General features: G+C 41.5%; 1 protein-coding gene across 6 annotated transcripts in view; it reads left to right on the top strand.

Annotated features, from left to right (window-relative positions):
• IKZF2 (IKAROS family zinc finger 2) overlaps positions 1–24,883 on the top strand; it is a 108,309-nt gene that overhangs the window by 60,857 nt on the left and 22,569 nt on the right. For all 6 annotated transcript variants that reach the window (XM_074146051.1, XM_074146056.1, XM_074146053.1 and 3 more), the window contains one exon: positions 9,692–9,859. In XM_074146051.1, coding sequence (XP_074002152.1) covers positions 9,692–9,859 — 168 coding nt within the window. The remainder of the gene's footprint in view (positions 1–9,691; positions 9,860–24,883) is intronic.

Raw genomic sequence — 24,883 nt, 5'->3', positions numbered from 1 at the left:
CTTTTTATTCGTGGGGTAGCAGGAGACAGGGGAGGGGTGAGATGGGTTTGGTTGTTTTGCATCTCCCTCTGCTCCCCAAATTCTGGTGATGCTATGTTTCTGGCAAGCATGCTGCTTCCTTGACCTTGATTTCCAGCCTTTTGTTCTTAAAAACAGCACAAATGTCTGGAAATTGCCTTTTTTTTTTTTTTTTTTATTGTTCCTGATCAGGGGCAAGATGGTGAGAGTCATTCTCTGGCATGGGGGTGTGTGTGTGTGTGTGTGTGTTCATGTGTGTGCGCACGTGCAAGGCTTTTGAGCCTTTAAAGTGGGTCTTAGATGGTCTTCCCTTTGAAGTGCTCACAGGTGAACGACGCCAGCAGCTTCCTGGATTTCTCACACTTCCTTTGCAAGTAGCTGTGCGTGATGCCAGTGTTCCAGCAAACCTGAGATTAGCAAACCCCACAGGATACACACATTACCTAGTGATCCTGGTGCCAGGGTGGGCTTGCTGCTTATCGTGTGACAGCTCCATGAGGGGAACCTCACCTGAACCCCTCTTGTGGGCTAGTGCTTGGCTCCCCCCTCACCATCCAGATACCATTTTTGTGGCACCTTTCAATGCTTGCACTCTCCAGTCATTTATTTTTATTACTATTAGTGCTGCTACTGGTTGGAGACCAAACCAGCTTGTTAGGCTTATGGATTTGAGGATTCAAGAGGCAGACAAAATCTTTGCCGTATGCTGATTGAGCAGGTCTTTGGGGTCTCAAAGAGGAGGCCTCGAGTTCAAAACAGGGAATTTCAGGGGAGTTTTGGCTAATATGACAAACTGGGGTGCCCAAGAGGCTGGTGCTCGCTCGCCTCTGCTGCTTCTCAGGTGGGAGTGACAGTTACCTCCCACAGGATAAAAGTCTACATGGTGTCAGAAGACAATGCTCTTCAGTCTTGCAGAGGTCTACCTGGCAGAGCCTTTGATTCAAAAAAACACTTAAGCTTGTGCTTAACTTTTATGAGATTTAAGCACATATAAGTCACCTGAAGTGCTACAATATATGCTTAACTTAAGATACGCACTGAAATCTTATTAAGGTTAAGTACACAGTTTCTGTTTTGGAGCCTCAGTGGGTGTTTGTTCTTTATATTTTTCGGACAAAATGAAAGATATTTTGTTTTTTATCTTCCTCTGCTGTTATTTAATGGGGTGAGAGACTCACACTGACTGTGAGATATCTGCTAGGATATAAAAAGAAAAGTGGGGGTTTAAGGTAGAGTAAGAAAGACTTTGTGTAATCCCTTTGTAAACCTGGTAGTTTGCAGTCAAGTAGTGTGCGCTGGATGGGAAAGAGATCAATAGAATTTCTGTACAGAGGAATAATAAATATATATTACATAGTTAATGCTCTGTATATAAGTTGTATTGATAATAACTTAATATAAATGTATAATGCAAAGCATTGCAGAAGTGTTTATGATGCAGTCATGATTTTAGACAGCAATTACGACAGGGGAAAAGCATTAGCTGGAGAACTGAAATCTTGATTAACAATTTGACATCCTATTTACTGAGAAAGGGAAAGAGAATAGAGATGTAACAGACTGAGTCCCCAGCTTTCAACCTCCCTAAAAGTTTTCACTGGCACTTGCACATATCTGAGCATATGTATTGTAGGTGCATCGGAGTCCATTTATTTGAACTTGAACAGCTAAATTAGACCTGCTAAATTTAGATTTAGGTACTTAATTAAATGGTCTGCGTTTTTTGAGGTACTGAATAGCGAGCCCATCTTTTAAATACAGACAAGCTGCCTTTTTTGTGTTAAAGATGATGTGCAAATTCAAAGTGAAGGGAACAGAATCTCATCTGTGTGCAGGCAAGAGGGCTGTATGCACGTGTATGGGGAGGAATTGCATAACCGGTAGCTTTTTCCGCCTCAGGCTACTGCTGGTTCCTCGTAGGGCTCTGACTCTTTTCCCATCTGAGCAGAGGAGCTGTGATGTATTGCTCTATACAGATGATTTCAAGCATATAGAAATGGCATGCCTTTTAACGTGCAGCTCGGTGCTCTGCTCTCAGTAAACCAGTTGGCAAATTTTGCGGGGGATATTTTTTTTTCACCCCCACTTTGTTTGTTTGTTTTTTAATACATGCTGCTACTTCACTGTCCACAACAGAAGGAGAAATTTTCTTGGATTTCCACATCCTTGATTTTAAGGAGTATTTTTAACATACTGGTATCTGTCTTTTAAAGTGCAGTATTTTAAAATGTATTGCCACTTCCTTGGCAGCAGGGTGCGATGGGCTGGCCCCAGCTCTGGAATGAGCCCTGACCTGTGGGTAGTCTGGTTTTGCAGCCCAAGGGAGAGTGGTGGAGGGAAGGGAGGTTGTCCCTAGTGAGTGGAAACAGATTACATTCTTTATCAGCTAACGCAACTAGCATGTAAATCCTTACCTCCCAAAGCCAATTTAAGTATGTTTTGGGAGCTGAATCCTGCCTTACTCTCTTCTTTGTCTGTACTAAACCAAAGCATGGTCTGGCCAGCTGTTTGCATTGGCAAAAACTAAAGTCTTTTTCTCTTCCCCCCAAAACTGACAGCATTCTCTGTAAATCACACAAAATGCTGCAGTCCACAGTAGAGGCTGTAATTTGCGTGTACGCTGGGATGAGAGTGTGGCTTTCCTTACACTGGGGACCCAGACTTTGCAAGAAGCTGTGCCATATGGCTTTGGCTGCATTATGCACATAAAGGGGCACAGTTTTTCTCCAGCCGTTATTCATCTGTTCCTGAGGAGCCGCTGTCTTCCCCTGCCACATTATGGTAGTTCAGTCAAACAGATATAGGGATGGGGAAAAATATTCTGTGCTGGGGATCAGGCCAGAGTAGATGAGGATGAGAGACAGGACACTGAGCTCATGTGCTGCAGCATCCACTTCCTCTGATGCCTGCAGTCACCCCTTCCCTTGATAGACCGAGTTGGGGATTTCCCATTCATCCTTCAGATCATGCACATGGTGAAAGCGATGCTTTGGTCCACGGCACCTCCATCACGGAGCCCAAGGCCCTGCTCGTCTGATACCGTGGAACACAACATTTCTCTGAAACACTGATAATTCAGGTGAAGCGTTTTTGTAATCTACCAGGGCATCAGGAGGCGGCCTTTCTATTTATTTGTCATCGCTGACAGAAAATAAATAAAATACTCAGTGTGGGAATTAAGCACGATGCACTCCCTGCTTTAGTGAGCAGGGTGTCCCCCCACCCTCTCTCTCACGTGCCACATCCTCGCGTCAGAAAAATAGCACGTGTCAGGTTTGATTTCTTTTCCCCTTTCCAAAAGGAGGTCCAAACTTCATATTCCACAGCACACGTGCCAGGTTGCAGCATCTTTATCAGAGTTTTTTGTTACTGCAGGAGATGACTGGTAACATAATATTGCCACTGGATACTCAGGGAGCTTGTGCTTGGGGATGTTGAGGGATGGGGAGAGGAAGAAGATAAGGTCAATAATCCAATTTGTCTGAGGTAATGAAAAGGAACTCCAGTGATTTCTCACCTCTTTAGGCTTTCTGCTAGTGGCCCTGAATTAAAATTTCCTTGCTCCTCGCTTTTGGTAAAGCAGAAACTATTTGCCGCTACAGCCATGCTGCTGCCTCTGTGATCTGTGGGGTCCACATGTTGTTCTTCCTTGCGCTGTGAATTGTGATTTTTTTTTTTTTTTTTATTATTTTATTTTTCTTCCACCATAACGTCCAGTCCTTTATCTAGTCCGCTGCTGGTTTCTGAAACACTTCTTATTTCTAAGGGAGGGTTGTAATTATCCTCACCGTTCTAAGAATGCCCAGAGCTTAAATGCTTTCTCTGTGCGGATGCAGAGGGACGGTGGCGGAGCAAAGCCACGTCCCTGGGTACCGGGCACGATGCAGCAGGGATAGCAGTCTTGCCCCACTCTCACTTTGGGCTGCTGGTAGGTTATTTTTAGGCTTTCTTGGGGTGCTAATGGCAGGAGAGTCTCAAATCTTTGCTTGCACTCCGCATGCATTTTAGTACCATGAAGTCAGTGAAATGAGATACATTATGTGCCCGTGAGGAAAATCCTTAAGTTCTGCTTTAGCATCCATAACATTATAATTGAACATATGCAACACTGGAACTCTGAATGCCATTTAATTTTTGTTTTGCATGCAGAGTTCAAGTTTTTGGGACACAATTAATTAATGAGGAAAAACTCAATCATGCTGTTCAGTATAAAAGACTTCTATGCCTGAAGCAGCTAATGAGGAACAAATTTAAACAAATGGTCATATTAACACATTACAGTTAACTCCATTGGACTACCTGTCTTATTTTTCTAGTAAAAAGGTTCTATTTGGTTTAATTTGTAATTTGTAACCTAGTGCAGGCTGGGTACCTCTTGCAATAAGAGTTGATATGGCACTGAATCAAAAACTGTAGGGCCAAATTTCTAACGGTGATGATTTCTACTTAGGTTCCTAAATCTAACTTTTCCAAAAGTCTCATTTCTACTTAAGCGTAAGGAACGAGAGCTTAGATTTTCAAAATCGCTCTCTGCATAAGGATGTGTTTTACTCACAATACTTAGTAGCTGAACTCTGCTGATGGTTTGTTCAGTTCACTTGAGGGATTTCTCTCTCTAAAGGATATGTTCATAAATTTGTTTACAGAGGACACTTGGAAATCACCCAGGATTTCCTAGGAATTTTTCATGAGAGATTTGTCTCTACAGTTTTATAATAAATTGCCCAATCTGGAAGTAGGTTTTTTCCAACAAAAAACCCTAGTAAAATCACTGATTTTTAAGGGCCGTGCAGCCAGTTAAGTGAATGTGATGGAACAGTAAGTAGGTATGCAGACTAGATAGTACCCAGAATAACAAATACAGGAATGGAGCAAAATCTGCTGCTCCTTTTTGCTTGGGTAAAGGCAGGTTGGGACTCGCTGCCTGTCAGTATGTTGGTAGCACAGCTAATATTTCATTTGTGCTCCTGGGACAGAGCAGAATGAGAGCAGTTGCAGCACCTGATGAATCAGGAGAAATGTTTCATTTCAACTGAATATTAACAAAAAGCCTGCTACGGAACGGTGAAAATCAATATTATTAGTTTGAGCAAATACTTTCTGATGGCAGCATGGGCACAGTAATTTTGCGTTGAGGTTTAAAAAAAAATCCTGTTTGAGAAGCACCTAAGCTGTCCTTTGCATATCAAAAGTATGTGCCAAACAAAGAAAGCTGAGATCTTAGATATACATTTAACTAGGACAGATATTAAATGTAGTCCCATTGTACTTGGTTCTTACATTTAGGAGGACTCTGTCCGGGCTTTTCCTGCTACTGTGAAGAGACTTTAAAACCAGCGTGGGTTTGTTTTTTTTTAAAAAAAAAGAAGTAATTAAAACATTCCCAAGAAAAGATCTGAGCAGTAGAAATAACCAGGCCTCGCTGTTAATGAGAACTTTACTGTTTTGTGAGTCTCTCCATTTTATTTCAAAGGGACAAAAGTTAGCAGCCAAGGGTTACGAAAATCTTAAGTCTCTTTGGTTGCGAGGCCTGCAGGCTCTTTATCCTCAGTTAAATTTCTGTTTTGATACAGAAAATATCAGTGATGTATTTTGCAGCAGCATGAAATTCGAAGAAGGATAACTCATACTGAAACTTCTGCGCAGCACTTCCGTGCTGAGGTGGTAAAGGAGAGTTATTGTGCGGGGAAGCTTCCAATTAAGCAGAAAAAGGAGTTGGTTCGCTTTTTGAAATAACATTTGACACATACACGGTAAAATCTGAAAGCTGTTTGTAGGAAGTTAATCAGTTCATTCGCCTGGTTTCAGGTTGTATCAGCTACACAGCGTTCGTAGCTTGTGCTATGAAGCCTCCAGCCAGCTGCCATATATTAAAGATACTTATGCAATGACCGTGTCTTGTTAATAACCCTGACTCAGACCCTCCACTTCACCTTTCATCTCGGTTTTTGTTTACACAACAGCAAGTTAACTTGTGTACTTTAGATAGTGGTGTAGCTAAAGAGCAGTAATATTTCATTATTATTTTTCCTGGAGGAGACATAGCTGTAATGGATGCATGTTAAAAAATGAACTGTGAAGTTTCAGCAGTATTTTACTGTGTTTTAGAGGTAAATAATTCAAATCATACCTTTTAATTTATACTTTATTTAATTGTGAAATGATAAAACCCCATGGATGTATTTCTTTATTAATTTAATTTAATTATCAGGGCTGTTCCCTGGCACAAGCCCATCTTGCTAAGCCTTTATGAAAGGTAATACTTTGCAGCTCTGGCTTACCTTGCCTCGTCCATTCCTGAAGTAACTTTAGATAATTAAATTCCCTGTGCTGGAGAAAAAGGCTTTTTAGGCATTCTTGGTTTTGTCTGGCTTTAGATCTTAGATCTGGAGTTGAAAAGAAACATCTTTTTTGTTTGGTTAGCTGTTCCTCCCCCTCTCCCCACTCAGAAACTCTTTATTTTTTTTTTTTAATCCTAAGGTTTGAGGTTTTTCTGCCCTGATTTAGCTCTAAAATACAGAAAAGGTTTGATACGTAAAGTAGACTAAAAATATTTTGCAGTCACATAATTTCCAGTGTTGAAAAGCAAAAAGCTTGCTTAGTCATATTTCGGTACATCTCCTTCTAATAAGGAGTTCTTATTTTAATAAATCAGTGTAAGTTTATTAGAGTCAAACAGTAAATACTTAGCTGTAATTGTGAAATGCACACTGTGCGTATTATTATCAGGAGCCTCTTGTAGTTGTGTAGGCCACTTGTTTAATAGGTTTATAGTTTCTGGTACGTCTTTGTTGCCATCACCCCCAAAGATAGGAAAACATTTTAAACACAGTCAGAGACTGACATGTAGAGAAGAAATGTATTTAGGTAAAGACTTTTCATGAGTGGATGTTTAGTTTGAAGTGTGATTAATTTCAGCCCATCAATAAAAAACTTTTACTTTTCACAGAAGTGTAAGGGAAGTGAATAAGGATGTCAGGGTTGTTATTTTGGTATTAGGAAATAATGATACGGAGAACTGCTTACAAACCTACTAGGAAAAGGCAGTAGGAGAAATAATTGGAAAACAGTCTTCTCAAGGCACTGAAGTGATAAAGAAAGCTGGTTTGCTTCTATCTGGAGTAGGCATCAGACAGCAGAGTTCTTGGAAAACCAGCAAAATCATCTTATTATTCAGTTTGTACTTTTTTTGTGCACCCTTCTATTGGATAATTGTCTCTCAGATTAGCTGTGCTACATGTAAAAGCTGCTAATCAATAGCGTGAAGGTGTGACTGAAATTATGGTCGTCCCACAAGCCTGCAGCTTAAACAAGGAGGAGGAATCAAATGATTGGACAAAAGTATAATAAGCAGATCAAAGCAGTTATTTACCCAGAATTAACTCAGTAGGAAAAATGAGTTCATACTAGCTTTAAATAGATCAAAGGTTATTTAAGGTAAGATGTGCCATGGTAGCAGATTCTGTCTTTTGCAAGAGAGGAGCAGGCTATTGGTGACTTTGTGGTGAATCTTTTCATGTCATCTTTGCCACTGAACTGTAGTGCAGTGACTATTTGAATTCCTGACCAAAGCCTTTCAGCATCTCTTCGGCTGCCAGTTTATTGAGGAATAACTGCTCATATGCGGCTTCCAAAATGTCAAACATAAGTGGGTGATGTAGTGGGCAAAACATATTAACTGCATAGTTTTAAATACAGCAGGAATAAAAGGAAAGACTTTAGACTCGGTAAGAAACTCGCTACGTTCTTTAATGTTGTCATCCTGAAACTGAAGCTATCATTCCTGAATGCTGAGAAACGTGTCAAAGGAAGGGGTTTTGCCTGTTTTCTCAGACAGCAAAAACAAAACAGAAAAGAAAAAAACCCATATATTTTTCTACTGCAGTCTCTTTACATATCTCTGCTATGGACATTTTGAAATGATAGAAAAGAAGATAATGGCTAATCAGATCCTCTAAGTATAGTGTGGGAGTTTAAAAGGGAAACCACAAACTCTTTATCAATTCCAATGAGCTCGTGTTCAGAAGAGCTTTATGCCCTGATTTTTTTTTATCATTACTCCGTAACGTTCTTGGCAAGACTGTAGGAACCTTAGTATCTTTTTCAGTGCATCTACAAGTGGTTTCAGATGTAATTGCAGCTCACACGCGTGGAGTGAAGTTGCAGAGGTATGGCATATATATGGCACATCTACCTTCTGCTGACCTCCTGGCAGGACTGAAATGCCGGCAGTGATTTCAACCACAGAAGCAAGAATTGCTTGTGGACATCTGTAAGAGGTCTCTTCCTCCCTCTTTCCATTTGAATGGACAGACATATGTTGGACTTCACACTAGACACGTGAACTACTTTGATAAAAACATAATGTTGATTTGGTCCAGCAAGGGAGTAATCATATTAAAGCACTTGAAAAAAGCTTTGGAAAGATGTGGCAGATACAGAACGTGTTTGTTCTTCATGAGAACTGTGCTTCAGGCCAATGAATCAACCTCAGAAAGTCCCACCACACGTTGACCAAGGCTCCGTAATAGGTGATAACGCTAAAAAAATGAATGAGACTGCATACATCTGAAATCTGATGTTCAAGACCTTGTTGAACTGGGGCTTTAGATGGTGAAAACGTTTCAGCATCTAGAGCCCAGGTGCAGTCAAGTGCTTAGGCGAGTGGCCAGCATGAGTATATGCTTGTGCCCTCTTGATTTGCACTGTACCTGGTGGGACGTATGTAGATGACTAGAGCTGACTGCCTGCCCAAGAATGCTGGAACAGACTGAGTGTCCTCAACAGATGTTAACATACAGTATGGTTTGGAGAATATTTCACAAAACCTGTGTGAGTTTGACAGGGGTTTTCCTCTAAATAACAATTTTTTTTTTAAAAAAAAAGGGCATTTGTTTTTATGGACCCAATTCCCCCTGTCCAGGGCAAATATGAAGGATTAACATCAAACCAAGTTCTGCTTGTGTGTGTGTGAATGCATGGAGTGAGAGGGTAAGATTTCAATTTTCTGATAATATTTTCTTTTTCATCAAATAAGTCTTTTGAGTTAGTTTTACTTAAACACAAATTTGTTCATTTCACAGTTTAATGGTGTTAGGTTTTTCTCAGTGTTTGCTACTGCCCAAAGTTTGTGGGCCTGATCCTCACTTGCATTGATTCCCTTCATACCACTCTAGCAATGCAAAGCAGCCTTTAAAAGGGGATTTCAATTAAAGTAAATGTAAGCAAAAGATTTGGTTTGAAGCAAAGACCTTACCTTCTGTCTAAGTCCAATTGTTACGGTGAGTTCTAAATACTCACGTGGATTGGGCCTATGCTAAAAATAAGTGGAAAACCATAGAGATAAATACTACAAAACCACAGTTATGGATATAAATTTTGGGCAGAGCTCATCTTTTATGAAGGATAAAACTTCTGAGGTGGAGAACTTTATGAAAATCAGGCTGTTAATCACCTCAAGCTGATGCTGCAGAAATCAAGAGCCCCAAATCGCTATTGGAGGCTTTGCCTTTTGTGCAAAAGAAACAGCCTCTGACTTTAGCAAGTGCTGTGAGATGATGGTGGGTGGGGACCTTGCCTATGTAAGATGGCACTGGTACAAAGAGCGGGATAACGGGCTCCATGCATCTTCCAATGTTTCTTGACAGCTCTCTCCCTTCCATTTCCCTTCCAGGTGAACGCCCCTTCCACTGTAACCAGTGTGGAGCTTCTTTTACCCAGAAGGGGAACCTGTTGAGGCACATCAAGTTGCACTCTGGGGAGAAACCGTTCAAATGTCCCTTCTGCAGCTATGCCTGCCGACGGAGGGACGCCCTCACAGGACACCTCAGGACGCACTCTGGTGAGCCCACCTTGTCTTCTCTTACCTCTTGTTTTTTCCTTTGTTGTTACTGTTCAAGGGAAGCAGGTTGTGAAAGTAACTGTGTTCCTGGTGGCTCTGGGTCTGTACCATCCTCTTCAGATAGCGAAGCTCTGAACTTTGGGAAAGCCTTGATGTGAATCAGAAAAGTTGTGGTTCAGCCACACCTCTCCTTTTGTGTAACTGAACTCCTCTGCTGATGCTATCGCATTTCCCTTTGAATGTCTCCTTGGGTGTATCCAGGCTTCACTGGCAGATTGTTTTGACACACTCAGCCCCAAAGTGGCTGTGAAATTCCAAAGATTGAAAAGAATAACTGTGTGCTCTTGGAAGCCTGCTTTGTAGTTCATACCCATTTCTTCATCTAATAAATGTCATATGCTGGTGGAGTTCATACTTGTTCACCTTTCAAAAACCTTCTAATTGCACTTTCGGTTCAGTTACATCTTGCTGTAAAGTCCTAATTCATGGCAGCCACGGCACTCGCCCTAGAGCAGAAGGTGGCGGAGAGAAATTGGGTTTGTCTTGCCTTGCTGCTTGATAGCGTCACGTATCAAGTCTACTTGATAAGAGCTTCTTGATATGTTCTGAAGAAATACCCATCATGTAACTGCACGTTAATAGTCACGTTGGTAGCCCTGGTGATCAGGATCAGATGTGTTTCTAGTCCCTGTAAGCTACACCAAGGGGCTGCATTCTGCCCACTAACTCATTTGTGTAGGACTCCCGAGTAAGATCTTGACTCGCTGCACTTTTTTATCTTCTAGGATGTTCAACTCTGTGTCCAGGCCATTTATAGGAGACTGTGTTTTTCATTGTTGAATGAGCAGAGATAATTGGACTGCATACAAGTGACAGCATTACAGATGAATTTTTTTGCGGTGTTAACAAATGTGTGACTGCTGAAACACAGTGGTTGAAGTGCAGCCACAGACAGAAACTTTGCATGTGAAAATGTAATCATGGAGCTTCCTGGCTCTTTGTACTCATTTCTTCTACGGGGTCAGCCCCACTTCGGTAGAGGTTTCTGTTTTATGAGCATTAGGTTGGTCTTAGGATATTGGAGTTGCCTTGACATTTCCAGGAATGAAAAAGGATAAGCTTCTCCAGGTCGACTTTGGAGTATGCAGGAGGTTGTATTTCTGCAAACGTACTGCTGACAGAAAGGATGAGCTTCCAAGGGAGTGTGCAAGTGTGGGACTTAGGCTAAGAGAGAATTGCTTGAGAGTTGTCAGTTGAGAGATAAGATCTGAAAGTCAGAAGAGAAAATGTCTGTGGAACTGTGAGTTGTAATTTTCACATATCTGACCATAACTGTAGTTTCAACTTGAAATTTAGTAAAAAAGAAAACACGATAAAAATATTCACAATTAAAATACAAAAGAGAGTTGTGACATAAAATAGCCCACATCACAATACATGAACATTGTGGTTAAAGATTGTTTTCATAATATGAATATAGATTTTGTTACCTAGATACAGCCATTGATAGAGATTGTTTGTTCTTCCTGTGTGAAAAGTACATGACTGATGTTTCTGCTTTTTGCATGAAGGTGAAATGTAAAGGTGTGGGACTTTCAGAAGGCACCTAAGCTGCTTAAACACACGAGTTCCCCTGGAGCTCCTTCCCTAACTGACTTAGCTGTGCCCAGCTGTGCTCAATTTGTAATTTTACATTTTGTTTTCAGTGGGGAAAGTTTCACCCCTCTAAGCAGTCAGCTACAACAGTTTTCAGCAGAGGGCTCCCACAATACTCTCCAAGAAAATTCTTGGGGTAGCACTCACAGATGAAGAGTTAACCTGAGATATTGCCCTAAAATCTGGCTCCTGCCCACACGAAGGTGAAATGCCGATCTGAACGTGAGTATGGGAGTTACGGTGTCTTTCTGTCCCTGTCATGTAGGCAAGCTTGGTTGGTTTATGCATACGTACATGAACGTGGTTCGTGGAGAATATGGGTAGATGTTCCTTAGAGATTTTAAACAGTTTCGTATCAGTGTAATACGCAAGCACATTCTGCTTTAATAAAGCACGCGTCGAAGTCCATGAGTAGATGTTGAAGGTATAGCAAATCTAGTAAACTTCATTGAATGTTTACATCTTCTGCTCGTTCTGACCATAAAACAGGATATCGGATAAAATACATAAAGAAGGGGTTGAAAACTATTTCGAAATATAAGACTTGAACCCACTTTCAGTCTGGTACACTTAATGTCTAAATTGAGGTGAGTCTGAATATCTGCTTATATTTAGAAGAGGAAAGCTCTTTAGATCAGATCCTCAGCTGATATAGATTGGAATTACATCCATCCCCTAAGCAAGGAAAGAACTGTTGGTTTGCACCATCTGAGAATCTGGCACATGATTTCATAAATGCAAGACCAATTTCCTTTTTTATGTTGTATGTCCTTTCCCTCCTTAAATAAGAGAATGCTGTTAATCAAAAAAACCCCACTCTTTTTTCTTTCCAAAGAAGGTTTTAGAGTACTAATTTTTTTATGGAAGGCAGAGTATGCAAGAAAGAAATTGAAGAATTTTTTTATATCTTTTTTTTTTTCCCCTCTGAGATAGTTTGATCTATGGATTTGAAAGCACTTTTGTGTCACCACTTAGTCAGTTACACTCTCTCACTACAGCCAGTTAGTCAATTTTTCCCGTGCTTTGTGCAGAGTTTTTATACAGTAAGACAGGAAAGGTGAAAAAATAGGGAAATGTAACTGCAAAGAGAAATTAGCAGAAGCATCTTGGAGATATCTGAAATAGCTGAAACTACTATTAACTTTAAAAAATAATAATTTGTGACAGCTTTTTTTTTTTTTTTGCTTTGGATAGATTTTTTTTTTCTTCACACTTGTAAATATTATTTCCTATTTATTTGAAAATGTTTCCAAGCTTCACAATCCACATTTTGCCTTCCTTTCTTGTACAGAATAATATCTTTCTATATAAGTGTTCCCAGGATGACTGGTTAACAAAATATTACTTTGCATCTGTAATGCTGCTGCCGTTTAAGCCTAAATAATTAAGGACTTATCTTGCAGTGATTTACTCCTGCGATTATTTACCTTTTACTGACATATGGAGTTCTAATGAACTTTGTGTCTATATTTTCCTCCCACATGCAGCTTCTTTGATTTCAGGAATATAATGATGCCTTCAGGACATCAGTAGGATAACGCCTGGGGAGAAATTCATGCACAGAATTACACTAAGAGTGGGCATGAGCCTCAAGGTACTTACAGGACTTTCAGATGTTGTTTTCAGAATTAACTCTGTAGTTCCGCAACACAGATAATACAGTGGATGTGCCCAAGTGGGCTTCCAGGACGTGACTATAGGAACAGGCTGTGGAGGGCTGGGGCAAAAGTTGGTAGCCCCGTTCTGCAGGATGCATTTGACAAACCAGCAGGGATTGGCTTCACCTTGCCTAGCTTTTGCTGTTTTTTAAAGAGGAAAACATCCAGACAAACCCCATCTCCTGACAGCAGTCACAGAGTACCTGCTGTCTCACCCTGAGACGTGCCCGTCATCTCCAGCATCTCTAGAATTGCACAACGAGACAAAGGCAGATAGAAAACAGATGAGAGGAATTCTACTGTGGGCAATTAATGAACAAAACCCAGAAGTTTTAAGGAAGACTGTTGATCTGACAGATCAACCTGATAGTTGAAGCATCTAGATGTTGACCTTCGTACTTTGAAAGATATGACGTACAACCTGATGCTGTTTTACCCTGAAAAGCCAGGCATCCTCAAATGAGCACGTAAAATTGGCAGTTATGTTTGGACATGAATTTCTCTTGTGTCTAAAATGGAGCCAAGTCAGCTCTCCTCTCATAATGCTATTGTAAACATAAATGCTTTGATAGTTCTTAAAAAAGTCAAGGCTGCAATGATGAGTAATCTGGAAGAGCCTGTAGAAAACATCAGTGCATTAGTTTTCCGAGCGGGCCTTGGGCAGTAAGCCGTAAATGAGGGATAGGATCACTTGCTAAGGGGAAAACAAAGCACAGAATAGGTTTTCATTAAGTGAGCACCATCCATCCATTCTTTGCACTAAGCAAGAATGGTCCTGTGAGCAAATTATTTTGTGATTAAAAGACTGTCTCATCGTGCATACACACAAACTGGCTAGGAGAAGCCTTCTCAGGCAACCTTAATTCTGGAATTTCCTGATTTTTCTCTTTATCTTGGCAACTTCAATCATGTTCCCTTACTGTGGGAGTATGTAAGTGTTATTCATATATGAAAGCAGTTTTACTGTTTATTTCTTCCTTAAAAATGGGTAGTCAGATCATTATTTTTTCCTGTCACAGAAGCTTTTCCTCACAACACATTTTAAAATTTGCTTCCAAGCTACTTCTTTCCTGGTTAGAAAATGCTTTTTCTTCCCTTTTCTGCTTTTAACAAATACTTGCTTTTTCCTCCCCCTCTTCTTCTTGCATTGCTGCTGCACATTGTTTGTTACTGCCCAGCTCTTCAATAGCATTGAACTAATGGCATCATTTTATTTGCAAAAGAAGAGCAGTGAAGCATTTGTTTTGAAAAGAAAGGCTTAGGCAAAAACTCCCAAAAGCACAATCTTAGCAAACTATGTACAGTGCACAAGATAAAAGGCATGTATAATTAAAAAGGAAAATGCCCCGTTCGTGGAAAGGTAGTTTTGTAACTCTGTTTCTTCGTTTGCGAGTCTTTCTTTCTCATCTCTTCTTCTCCATAAGGACTTTCTTCTCAGCTCCTCTTGAGTGGTAGTGAGCCGTTCCAGATGTCCTACACGCCTGCAATTGAATGGCTGTGACAGCAGAACTGACAAGTGATATCTGTGTGTGCAACTGTGCTCAGAGGCAAAAGGAACCTGGATCCGAATTCTGACGACGTGCCTGAGTCAGTACATGTTTGGGAGAGTCATTCCACCTGTGAGGGTCTAGGTCCAGATGAAAAATTGGATGAGCGAGCACAGTGCTAAAAGACACAATGCTGTGCATGAAGTCCTGCCTGTCAAAAGCCAGAGAGAATCATTGAAACAGCAGCAAGGACGGTTATTAAAAATAATAGAGTCAATGCTTTAAACTGCTTTTTTCACCTTGAAGATGCTTTGACCACTATTAACATCTCCACTCTCAAAAGGCCCAGTATCTACTCTGTAACTGTTTTTGAAGATGTGAACATCATAATTAGAAGAATCTTGGGACCTGAAATTCACACTACACTCTGAGCTGGACTGACTCAAACACATTGTGAACGGGGAAAAAAATTTAAATGTGGACAAGTAGGATACTCTCTGTGAAAAATGAAGCAAGTGTGTGAAGGGGCGGAGGGGATGTTTTGCATACAAATCCCAGTTCTGCAAATAGGTTAGCAAACAGCATCTTCCCTCAGTTGTGATGAGCCGGTGGGCATTTATTCTGTTGATCTGATACTTAGAGCTCTGTTTAATCAGGCAGAGTTGCTCTTCCTCTCAGGTTTTCTTATGCTGTTTCGGTTAAACTCAGTGGAATTAACCTCGTCACAAAATAATTTTGTGTTTTTCTTATCAGACTCCAGGTTCCAAACTGTTATTAGCATGTACACAATTCTGCAGCAGCTCTGCTTTCTCATTAATGCTTCCAGTACCTAGAGGCCTTCGCTCTGTGTTGTAGAGTGTCTAAAATCTCTGGTATTCTGCTTTCCATATTGTTTGTATGTGCATTTTTGGAAGGTAAGATCAAAATGTGTACAAGGGTAGGAGTTTGGTATGCCAGATCTTTCATCCCCTAGGCATCCTTATTTAAAATTTAATCCTCTGTAGAGCCAACTTTTATCCCATGCTTCACGAAAGCCCTATCTGAGCCTGATCCTTGAAGTGGTGGGGTCCTCTTCATCTCCAGAGCACTACTGTGACAAGTATTAGTATCAGCTATATGAAAAGATCATCTCTTACGTGCTCAGAATTATCTCAGTATACAAGCTCAGTCATGCTAAGCCTTTTCTACAGAGAATAATTATCACTGAGAAACCATCTTTGATTTAAAGATTTTGTAGGATTACGATCTTTCCAGAAAAAGTACATTTGGGTTTTGCTTTCAGGGGGGAACTCATGAAAACTTATAGTTCCACCCAAAGCAGTAAGTGTTCACTTTTTCCTTGTTGGACTTTTGGAAGTTTTGAAATTCCATAAAGATTCCTATTCTTATCTGCAGCAGTTATGGATCAATCTTTGACTGTTCAACCCAGGAGATCTGTTTCCAACAGATAAGACAGAGTAACAGGAGAGAGTGGTTCTGGCGAGCAAAGGTAGATTTGTATTTGAAGGTGCTGTGTACCAGCCTCATGAATCTCTCTCAGGACTGGGTATCAGCTTTTCCCCCCACACCTCTTGGTTTTGGTTGTTTTTTTTTCTTTTTTTTTTTTTTCTTTTATCTCTCTAGCGAGGTATGATTGAGATGACAGACACTGTGTGTCTCCCTGCTTCTCATGGTGCCTCAGTGTAAGCAGGAGATGCCCTGTTCTTTTAGTGCCTGGGGGGGGGGCTGCCTGTAAATTGGCTGAATAGAGAAAAACTCACCCACCCTGCTAGTGATCAGACACCCTGACACCATGGGAGTATCCTCATTCTAAATATCAGTTCACAGCAAGATGGGGTACTAAGATTTATCATGGTATCTGTGAGACAAGTCTGGTGCCTCCTGCTCTATCTCTCAGTGGAATGTGGCCTTGCTGTGTCTCTGCCACCTGCAGGTCTACCAGCAAGTCCTCCGTTCTTCAGCAGAGAGGAGGAGAGCAGGTCTGGAGGGAGGTTGCATTGGCTCCTCCTTTCCCTGATCATCCAGATGTCCTCTCCTTAATGAGACAGAGTGGCAAAATTGTGTGTTTGGTGTCAGGTTAAGTCTCTGGACCCATGACAAGGATGAGTTTTGTGTTAAGGCAAGAGGTCCTGCATCCCAAAATAGGGAGGAGTACTAATGGCCCAACACTGCAGCTTCACCGTGAGGGAAAGTTTCCCCAGGACAGATTTCGGTTCTGCAGTGTAACGTGGTGCCCACAAAGAGAGGACAGGGCGTCCTTTGCCCTTTCCTGAACCTGGTGTCACCTCATCCAGAAGGTCGTATAGCACCCCAGTACTTGAGGGTAACAAGGTCCTTGCTTAGACAGTGTCAGCATGCTGTAAGATTCACAGGGGATCGCCCCTCGTTAATTTTGACCGGTTCCTTTCTTCTGCCTGGGCTCTCTGTGACAAGATGGACGTGTGTGTTAGGGACAGGACTGCTGATGTCCAGTTTTCTGCATGTTTTCTGTCTCCCCTCCACATTAGCAATTCACATCCTGGCATCATCAGCCAGATTCTGTCCCTCTTTGTGTAGCCTCAGGCCACATACAACCAGAACAAAGCACCTGGTCCTGCCTTACTGGGATGCTATTTGGAGAGAAAATGGACATTTCTCCACTGCTGGGTGGTGCCAGTTCTTATGCCAGCCATCCTCCTTTGGAGGAGCAAATGAGACAGTGACTTCTTCCTCTGGGCTTCTATTCTGCCACAGTGCTATATGAGGAATTTCTCTGGCATCAAAAAAACACAGATGAATGTGCTAAGACTGCTGCATATAGAGGAGCAGTCCTTCTAAACAGCATGCCTAACCTGTTTTTTAAACAGAGAGACTGTTTTTCTATCGCCTCCCTAGGGAGACAGTTCCACTTCCCATCTGCTTTTTATCGCTGTAACTCTCATCCTGATATTTAACCTAAACTGTCCTTTCTTTTGCTGCAGATTATTGCTCTTCCTAACACTGTCTTCTGTGACTGTGAGTAATTCCTGTGCTCAGTTTACACCGTGATAGGCTGTAGTCGTACGTCTGGCGTTGATTCTGTTCTAGTCTTTCTTTGTCTTCCAGTCTTCTCATCTCTTTTTTTTTATTACTAATTTTGAATTTTTTGCTACTCTTATTCACTCATTTATGAGGGACGTAAATTGTAAAGTCATGTTATGATTTGGAAACGTGGGCCAGTACGGATGCAGACTCCTTAACCTCATCTCTGCCTCAGTTGCCTGTTGGTGAAATCGAAATAAGAGCACTTCTCGATCTTGTCGTGATGGCGAGAGGGCAGGATGCACGCAAGGCACACATGTATTGCTGCAATGAAGGTCATATAAGTATGTAGCAGAGTATTCCAGCGCTGCTGGTGCCCCTGCTGCATAGCGTTGTATATTATCTCCTTAGTTTTACTTAGCCTTTGTGCAATAGTGAAATGAGATAATTACAAAGTGGAAGGAATAATAACTTTGTATTGTTACAGTAACCACTGAGGTATTATACCTTGATACCGGCGTGATTATCTTAGACACAATAGTAAGGTGATTATTCATAATGCTAACAGACTTACTACTTAGCCTGCAATTTTTGCATCTTGTTTCTTTTATGAACCCTATCTTATTTCATCAGCCCAAATCCTGTGTGAAGTGGGTTTGTGTTGTTGCCTCGTTATCCATTTTTCAGTGATGGGAAAACAAAATAAGAAAAAAAACCCTGTGAGGCCCAATTTGCAAATTCAGGTACCTAAGCACCAAGGTAGCTTCGTGTGAATCACTTTTCTTTCTCAACCAGAACTACTATGGACAGGCTTGGCAGGTAAGGATCTAGTAGCTTAGATATTTAAAGATATGTAGTCCTTTGCTCCTTTAAGTTCAAGCTATAGAGGCCTCTTTTGGCCTTGTTTTCCTTGTCGTCGGGGGTTGTTTCACAAATCCAATATTTTTATGCTCAAGTTGGCATATGTACATACAAAACCAGAATTTAAGATGCAGCTCTAAACATAGGCGTTGCACAGCAGGGCTCCAGACCATCTTTGGGAGGTGGGTGTCTCATTGCGATAGAATAACCTTGAGGGACGTGGAGTCCTCAGTTCTCCTGCTCCAGAGGCAGCCTTCTGAGTAGTAGCTACAGTGGTTTTTGTAGAACAGAGATCCAAGAGGTGACTGAGAGCTTTTTTCTGCACTTGAGATGAAAACATGGGTTTGACTTGATGAAGCTGTGTCTCAGCAAAATCAAGACCCTTCTTGCAGGTACTTGGTTTGAGCAGCAAAATACCACAGTGGCTCTAAGGAGGAAAAATGTATTTATTTTTTTCTCCTGGGAAAATTATTTTCAAGGGCAAAAAGCTCTTGCATATTGCCTCTGAGGAAAGGAGATCCAGCATTTGGAGCTGGCCTTTGTCAGTTCTTGAAGGAGTTTGTGAAACCTTTCAGCTTGAGAAAGTTTGAGCTTGGAATCAAACGGTGGTTTGAGGCCGTCTTTCACTGCTATCTCAGAGCTGTTTTATGGGGCAGTGCGAAATGGAGAACAGCCACTGACATTTTTGTTAATATTTGAGTGCTTTAAGGTGTAAGAGAGGTATTTTTGCCATCTGGAAAGGAAGTCGAGAGAAACTAAAGGGGGAAAAAATAACCCAGTTAACACCATGCCATAGCAGAGCTGCAGAAAGCTGCTGCTGCTGTATTCTCCTGAGCTCTCAGCAACCTGTAATTATGAATTGGCTTACAGCTAAGATATTGATGGATATCACTCAAGAAGGAAAATGAGAACATCTAGTTGTTTGGTTTTTTTTTTTTGGTTGTTTTTTTTTTTTTTTTACAGTGAACCTGTACTGAACTCTGTGTGACTCTCCTCCTATTTATAACCCTGTATGAAGTTCAAGGAAACTTGTCCTGGAGGTTTCCCATGAGAGGGAACTGTGTTTTTACCTGACTAAAGCTCTCTGGATATTTTCCCATTTTCTATTTGATCTAAGTGTGAACTTTCTCCACCCTCTGCCCCTCCTTCCTTTCTGGAGTGGTTAGAGAGGTTGATTACAGCCAGGATTACACAAGAGATGCCAGTTGCACACATGTTTTGCATAACTTGTGCTGTGTTGATTTCAGACAGGGTGCCCCAAGTTCCCTCTGTGCCTTGCAACAGAGAGACCAGATCTCTATCTTCATTCCTGAAGCTGGAGAAATGCTGTTGAGGCCCTGCCTGTTGAAACTTTGACAAAGAGCACCTGGCTGGGACGTTCCCCATCCACGCAGTTACCTGTGCGCTGCAAAGCACTCGCCTTCGGAAAAGCCTCTGCCTAAAGGCTGTTCATTCTTTTTATATTAAATATGCAAGAGTCGCTGTACCTCTGTGGGAAGCTCTGAGGCACCAGCGGGGCAGAGTAATTCAGTAGGATTTTCGATGTCAGGCAACAGGGTTCCCTGGGATGCTGCTGCCCTGAGATGACTCCTGCCCAGAGAGGCAGCTACTCTATATTAAAGATGGGAGAATGTGCTCTCCAAGCGCGTGTCCCTGCCCTCTCTTCCAGTGAGACAGACGTGAATGCTCTCGCATGCTCTGAAACGGTCGAGAGCCCGTGGTGAGGATCCTGACCGGAAAATTAAGATAAGCTCATCCCAGTGCTGATTTTTCTGCCAGTTCACTGTGGCCCTTATCCTCAAAAGCATTGAGGTCTGCTTGATTTCAGTGAGAATTAGGGGCTTTGACAGCCTGTGTTTCTGTTCCTTTTGCTGGGAAATATGGACTTTCTTCCTCCTGCCTCTTCAGTTTGGAGTGGAAGTCTAGGACAGCACAGAGTCTCCCCCAGTTAAAGAGGACCAGGGCTGTTCTGAGCTGCCTATGCCACGGTACTGTGTCCTGGGATACAGCTGGTCTCACAGGTAGGCAGAGCCCAGACTATTTAAGGGCTTTAAGCTCTTTCTAGAAAATAAATCACATGCAAAGGATACACACTGAGAATCTGATGATGAAATTTTTATATAGAGAAGTGACATGGGCCATAGACTCTCTCTCACTTGGATACCCTTCATGTGCATGCATTTTGCTCGTCTCCTTGGAGACAGTGGCTTGTCTGAGAGCAGCTAGCCTTGGCTAGGAAAGGCCTGACGTTTCTGGTTTGTGGGATGAAGCTGTGCTACTGAATTTTCCAGCAACCACAGAGGCATGATTTGATACAAGCATAAAGAGTTCTGTACAGGGTTACCGAGTGAGCATCTCTCTCTAATACCTCTTTGGGGATACCGCTTGAGTCCCTGCTGTGAAAGAGGTTCGAAAATCCTCGAAGAGAGCCTAGCTATCCCCATCCTTCAGATACCAGAAACATTTGTGAAATTTCTCCCTTCCTTTTCCTTCTTCCGAAGAGCTGAGTCAGCTGGACTGGCATGTCTGGAACTCTGTGGCACCGCGAGCAGGCAGTCTGCCAGCTGCATTACACACCGCATCCAAAAGAACACGTCACTCCTCTCTCTCCCCCAACCACCCTCCCCCAATCTCCACCCTCTCCCTTTTATTTTTCCTTCTTGATCCGTGTAGGTGAGTCAGAGAAACCTGCTCATCCACAACCTGTTCCTTCTTGCCAAATCCTGGAGCAGCACTCCTCGTTCTTGTTAGGTGTCAGGAATAGGTTATGAAAACAAAAACTGATACAGGCAGCGTACTGGGTATAGAACACATACTGTAAATTAAAATTAAATGCACATTGAATGTGCCACTTAGAATGTGCTCCCAATAGAGTGATGTCTTCTATAGAAGGCTCTTTATTCTGTGATTCATGTATAATATTAGCTTTCTTCCTATGAAACACCAGGATGGAACAGTGAAATGATTTAAGGCATAAGTAAGAGCACTTCTAGGGAGAAAAGCCATCTTAACTCCACTGGATTTTTAAAACAACAGGAGAGTGGGAAATTCCCAGTAGAAAAATAGGTGATTCATGAAAGTGCTTTTGACCAAAATGACCGAGCTTTTCATACCAATTGTGGTTGTACTAATCTGAAGAAACGCCATTGATATTGGCATGATTTCTCAGAATTTACTCTATTGATGTGTTTCTAACCCCAGGAATTAAAAAATCATAAATCTGGATCCCCCGGATTATAAACACTTCCAAATGAGGAGAGTGAAAGGTGATAAATTGGCCTTTTTATTTACCTTATGATATTTATTTCGTGAGTAGGGAGTGAGGGAGAAAAAAAGCAAGTTGACTTTTCTCTCTGGTCAACTGACTGCAGGAGCTGGAGATGAAGGAAAGCATAGCATCGTATCTGACTTGGGGTCAAATAACACTGTTGGATCAGGTCTGTCTCAATATCCATAGCTACGTTTTCATTGAGCACCATCAAAGGATGGATTTTTGGCATGTTTTGTTGGAATGAAGCTGCTCAGCTTCAACGAATAGGTCATCTACCAAGAAAAGTGCTTTGTTTGACTTTTGTATGCCACAGTAAAATGTCTACGTTAGCTATATTGTGAAAAATGTATCCATTATGTTCATATCATTAGTCTTCTACAAGCAATGCGTTTGTCCCAGGGGCTAACGATGAGCCAACTTCAGGAGGCTGCAAGTATCATTTTGGTTGAGATGCATGAGATTTCTGCCTTGATCAACGTGAAGTCCAGGACCACTAGCTGGTGTACAGTTCCTTGCATAGGATGGCACCATTGGTGAAAGGAAGGGAAAGGACCATTTTGTGTCAGGTTAATATATAACTCAGTGAGAGACAGTAATTTCTCAGATTGTCCAAGACAAGAAGACAGCAAGGTTTACTGCCCAACCACCTTCTGCAGAGGATGAACCTGGAGTGTAGACAAAAAATGACTTGTCAAAGGCATTCAAGTCATCAGTGTCGCAGATAGAAATGAACGCAGATGTGCTAAATCCCTGTCTGCTGACTCAGTTACAAGACTCTACACACAAAGGAAAAAAAAAAAAAGATGTAAGAAAATTAGAAAAAGAGAGACTTTTCTTCTCTTAGGTATTGAGAATTGAGATGTTTTACACTCTTCCGCTCTTGATTCAGACCTCTGAGACCTCCTTTTAATAGCCTAGTGGAACATTCAATATGAATTTTTGTTTTGGGGTTTTTTTGGGTTTTTTCCTGTCAAGGAATGGAGTTAAGTACGTTCAGAGTTTCCTAAATTCCCTGTTTTTACAGGAAACCTTTTTAAAGTACTTCTTGATGTTTAGAGTGCTCTGTTTTGTGTTCTCCAGCTTTTCTGTCTTTACTTTCAGCCCAAGCAGTTGCTTTTTCTTTCCTTCTTTTCTTTTTCTTCCTTTTGGTTTAATTTCACACCCATATTTAATTTCCTTTCATTTTGTCTGCCTCCCTTTCAGCCATGATAACAGTTTCTCAATCTATCCAGGGCTTATAGTGCGAAACTAATTGCACCAAAAAACCCTCCCTCCTAAACCCTCAAATCTTTCCTCCCTCCCTGCCTTCTCATTCTCCTCACTGAGCAAACCTAAAAAATCCTGGGTTTTAGGAAGTGCTCTGGAACTGTCATTATTTACTTTTTGTGTTACCAAAAAAAAAAAAAAAAAAAAAAACAAAACCAAAAACAAAACCAAAAACCAAAAAACAAACAGCTAGGAAAGTTTTTGAGTCTAACAAGAGTTGCTGAATTTTATTACCCAGAAAAGATTAATCTAGTTTCAGTGTCATACATAGGCACTTGATGTAGACGTTTGCGCTAGAACAGAAGCTGTCCAGTATCTCAGATTCATCTGTTGGAGAGTTAAAGGATCCCATCACCTTTAAAAAGATATCTTTACTGCTAATTTTTGTTGTGCTAAGAATTGTTTTCATACAAAATGGTCCTCCTGACTTCCCTTGCCAAATACTGTGGCTAACTTTGAACATAGAGTAATGAACACCACAAGTATTTGTGATGAGCATGGTGGGGAAAGGAGGTGTCTGTCCAGCCCTGGTGGCAGAAGGTTCATTTGCCTTGAATGAAGCTGGTGTAAAAGCTCTGGGTGTCGGGAAAAACATTTGGGAGCAGTGAGCTGGCCCAAAAAAGCTTCATCCTGGAGGAGCCTTTAGCATATGAGATTTTCCGAAGAACGAGGCACAGCTTGGCCTAGCACTGTCTGATTGAGAAAAGTCCCACCCTTATTTCGAGCTCCTCTGTAACGTAAATACATATGTTGTCAGGCAGAGAGCAACAGGAGAAGATAGGAAAACTGCATAGGTAAAAGGAGTCAGTCAGCTCGTTTCGTGTTTGACCTCATTTGACATCTCTGCAAGACAAAACAAGACCACATGCTTGAACAAGCGGATTTTTACGAGGGTAACACAAAGGCATGGGCCACGCTGATTCTTGGGCAGTAAGGAAAGTATGTATAAAAATTTTCATGTCCCAAAGGAGCCCATTAGTTTCACAACCTGACCTGTTTTTGGAAACAAGGTTCCCTTCACTTGCTGGCCTTGATCAAAATAAGTGAAAACTCCCAACTTCAGTGGTTGGGAAAAGAGGAGCTGTCAATATTATTCCTCCCATGTTCCTATTATCTTTATGACAGCTTGCTCTTAATCATCTGTTTCCAAAACATTTTTTTTCTGATAGTGACAAGAAAAGGGAAAACTTACTTACGTAAAGGGGAACTGGAGCACGTTCTTCGTGTCTCCTAATGAGAGACATAAAATTGAAAGATGCCAAGTGCTAAAAGAAATACTTTTTCTTGTGCAGGAGGGTGTAGTTGGAACGGTGGAACACATTGCCACGGGATGAGAAGAAATGAGCTAGAGTTAAGGGGGCCTGTTCAGTGTTTCTATGCAGAAGGATACTGTCTAGTGCTGTAGTGAAAGTTAAATGTCATGTATTCTCTCTGTCTCCTGTTGTTTATGTAGTATAAAATAACTGGTGAGACTGCGTTTGGCACTGCTCGCTTCAAATAACTCATAGATTCTATTGGTTTTATAATGCTAAAGGGCTTCTGCAAGCTATGCAAGGGAGCTGTGCTTGGAATAAATATAAACTGTAAGCAGCTGATGTAAATTGATTTAAGGTATTATTTCCATTGATACTACCTACGAATCTGGCCCAACATCTAGACTTGTTTTACCCAAAGGGGGGGGAAAAAAAAAAAACCAACCCAAAACAAACAGAAGCACTTCTCAAGGGAGTGTTTGTCCAGCAGCATTCCTGATCTGCACCGAGGTACCCACACCCTGCGCTGCCTGTGTGAGCTGTTTCTCCCTCCATCTGCAGTCGGTTGCTGC

This window comes from Numenius arquata, chromosome 3 (assembly GCF_964106895.1).
Source record: "Numenius arquata chromosome 3, bNumArq3.hap1.1, whole genome shotgun sequence".
NCBI lineage: Eukaryota > Metazoa > Chordata > Aves > Charadriiformes > Scolopacidae > Numenius > Numenius arquata.
The sequence above is the reverse complement of the archived record's forward strand: the minus strand, read 5'-3'. Positions and strand labels throughout refer to the sequence as shown.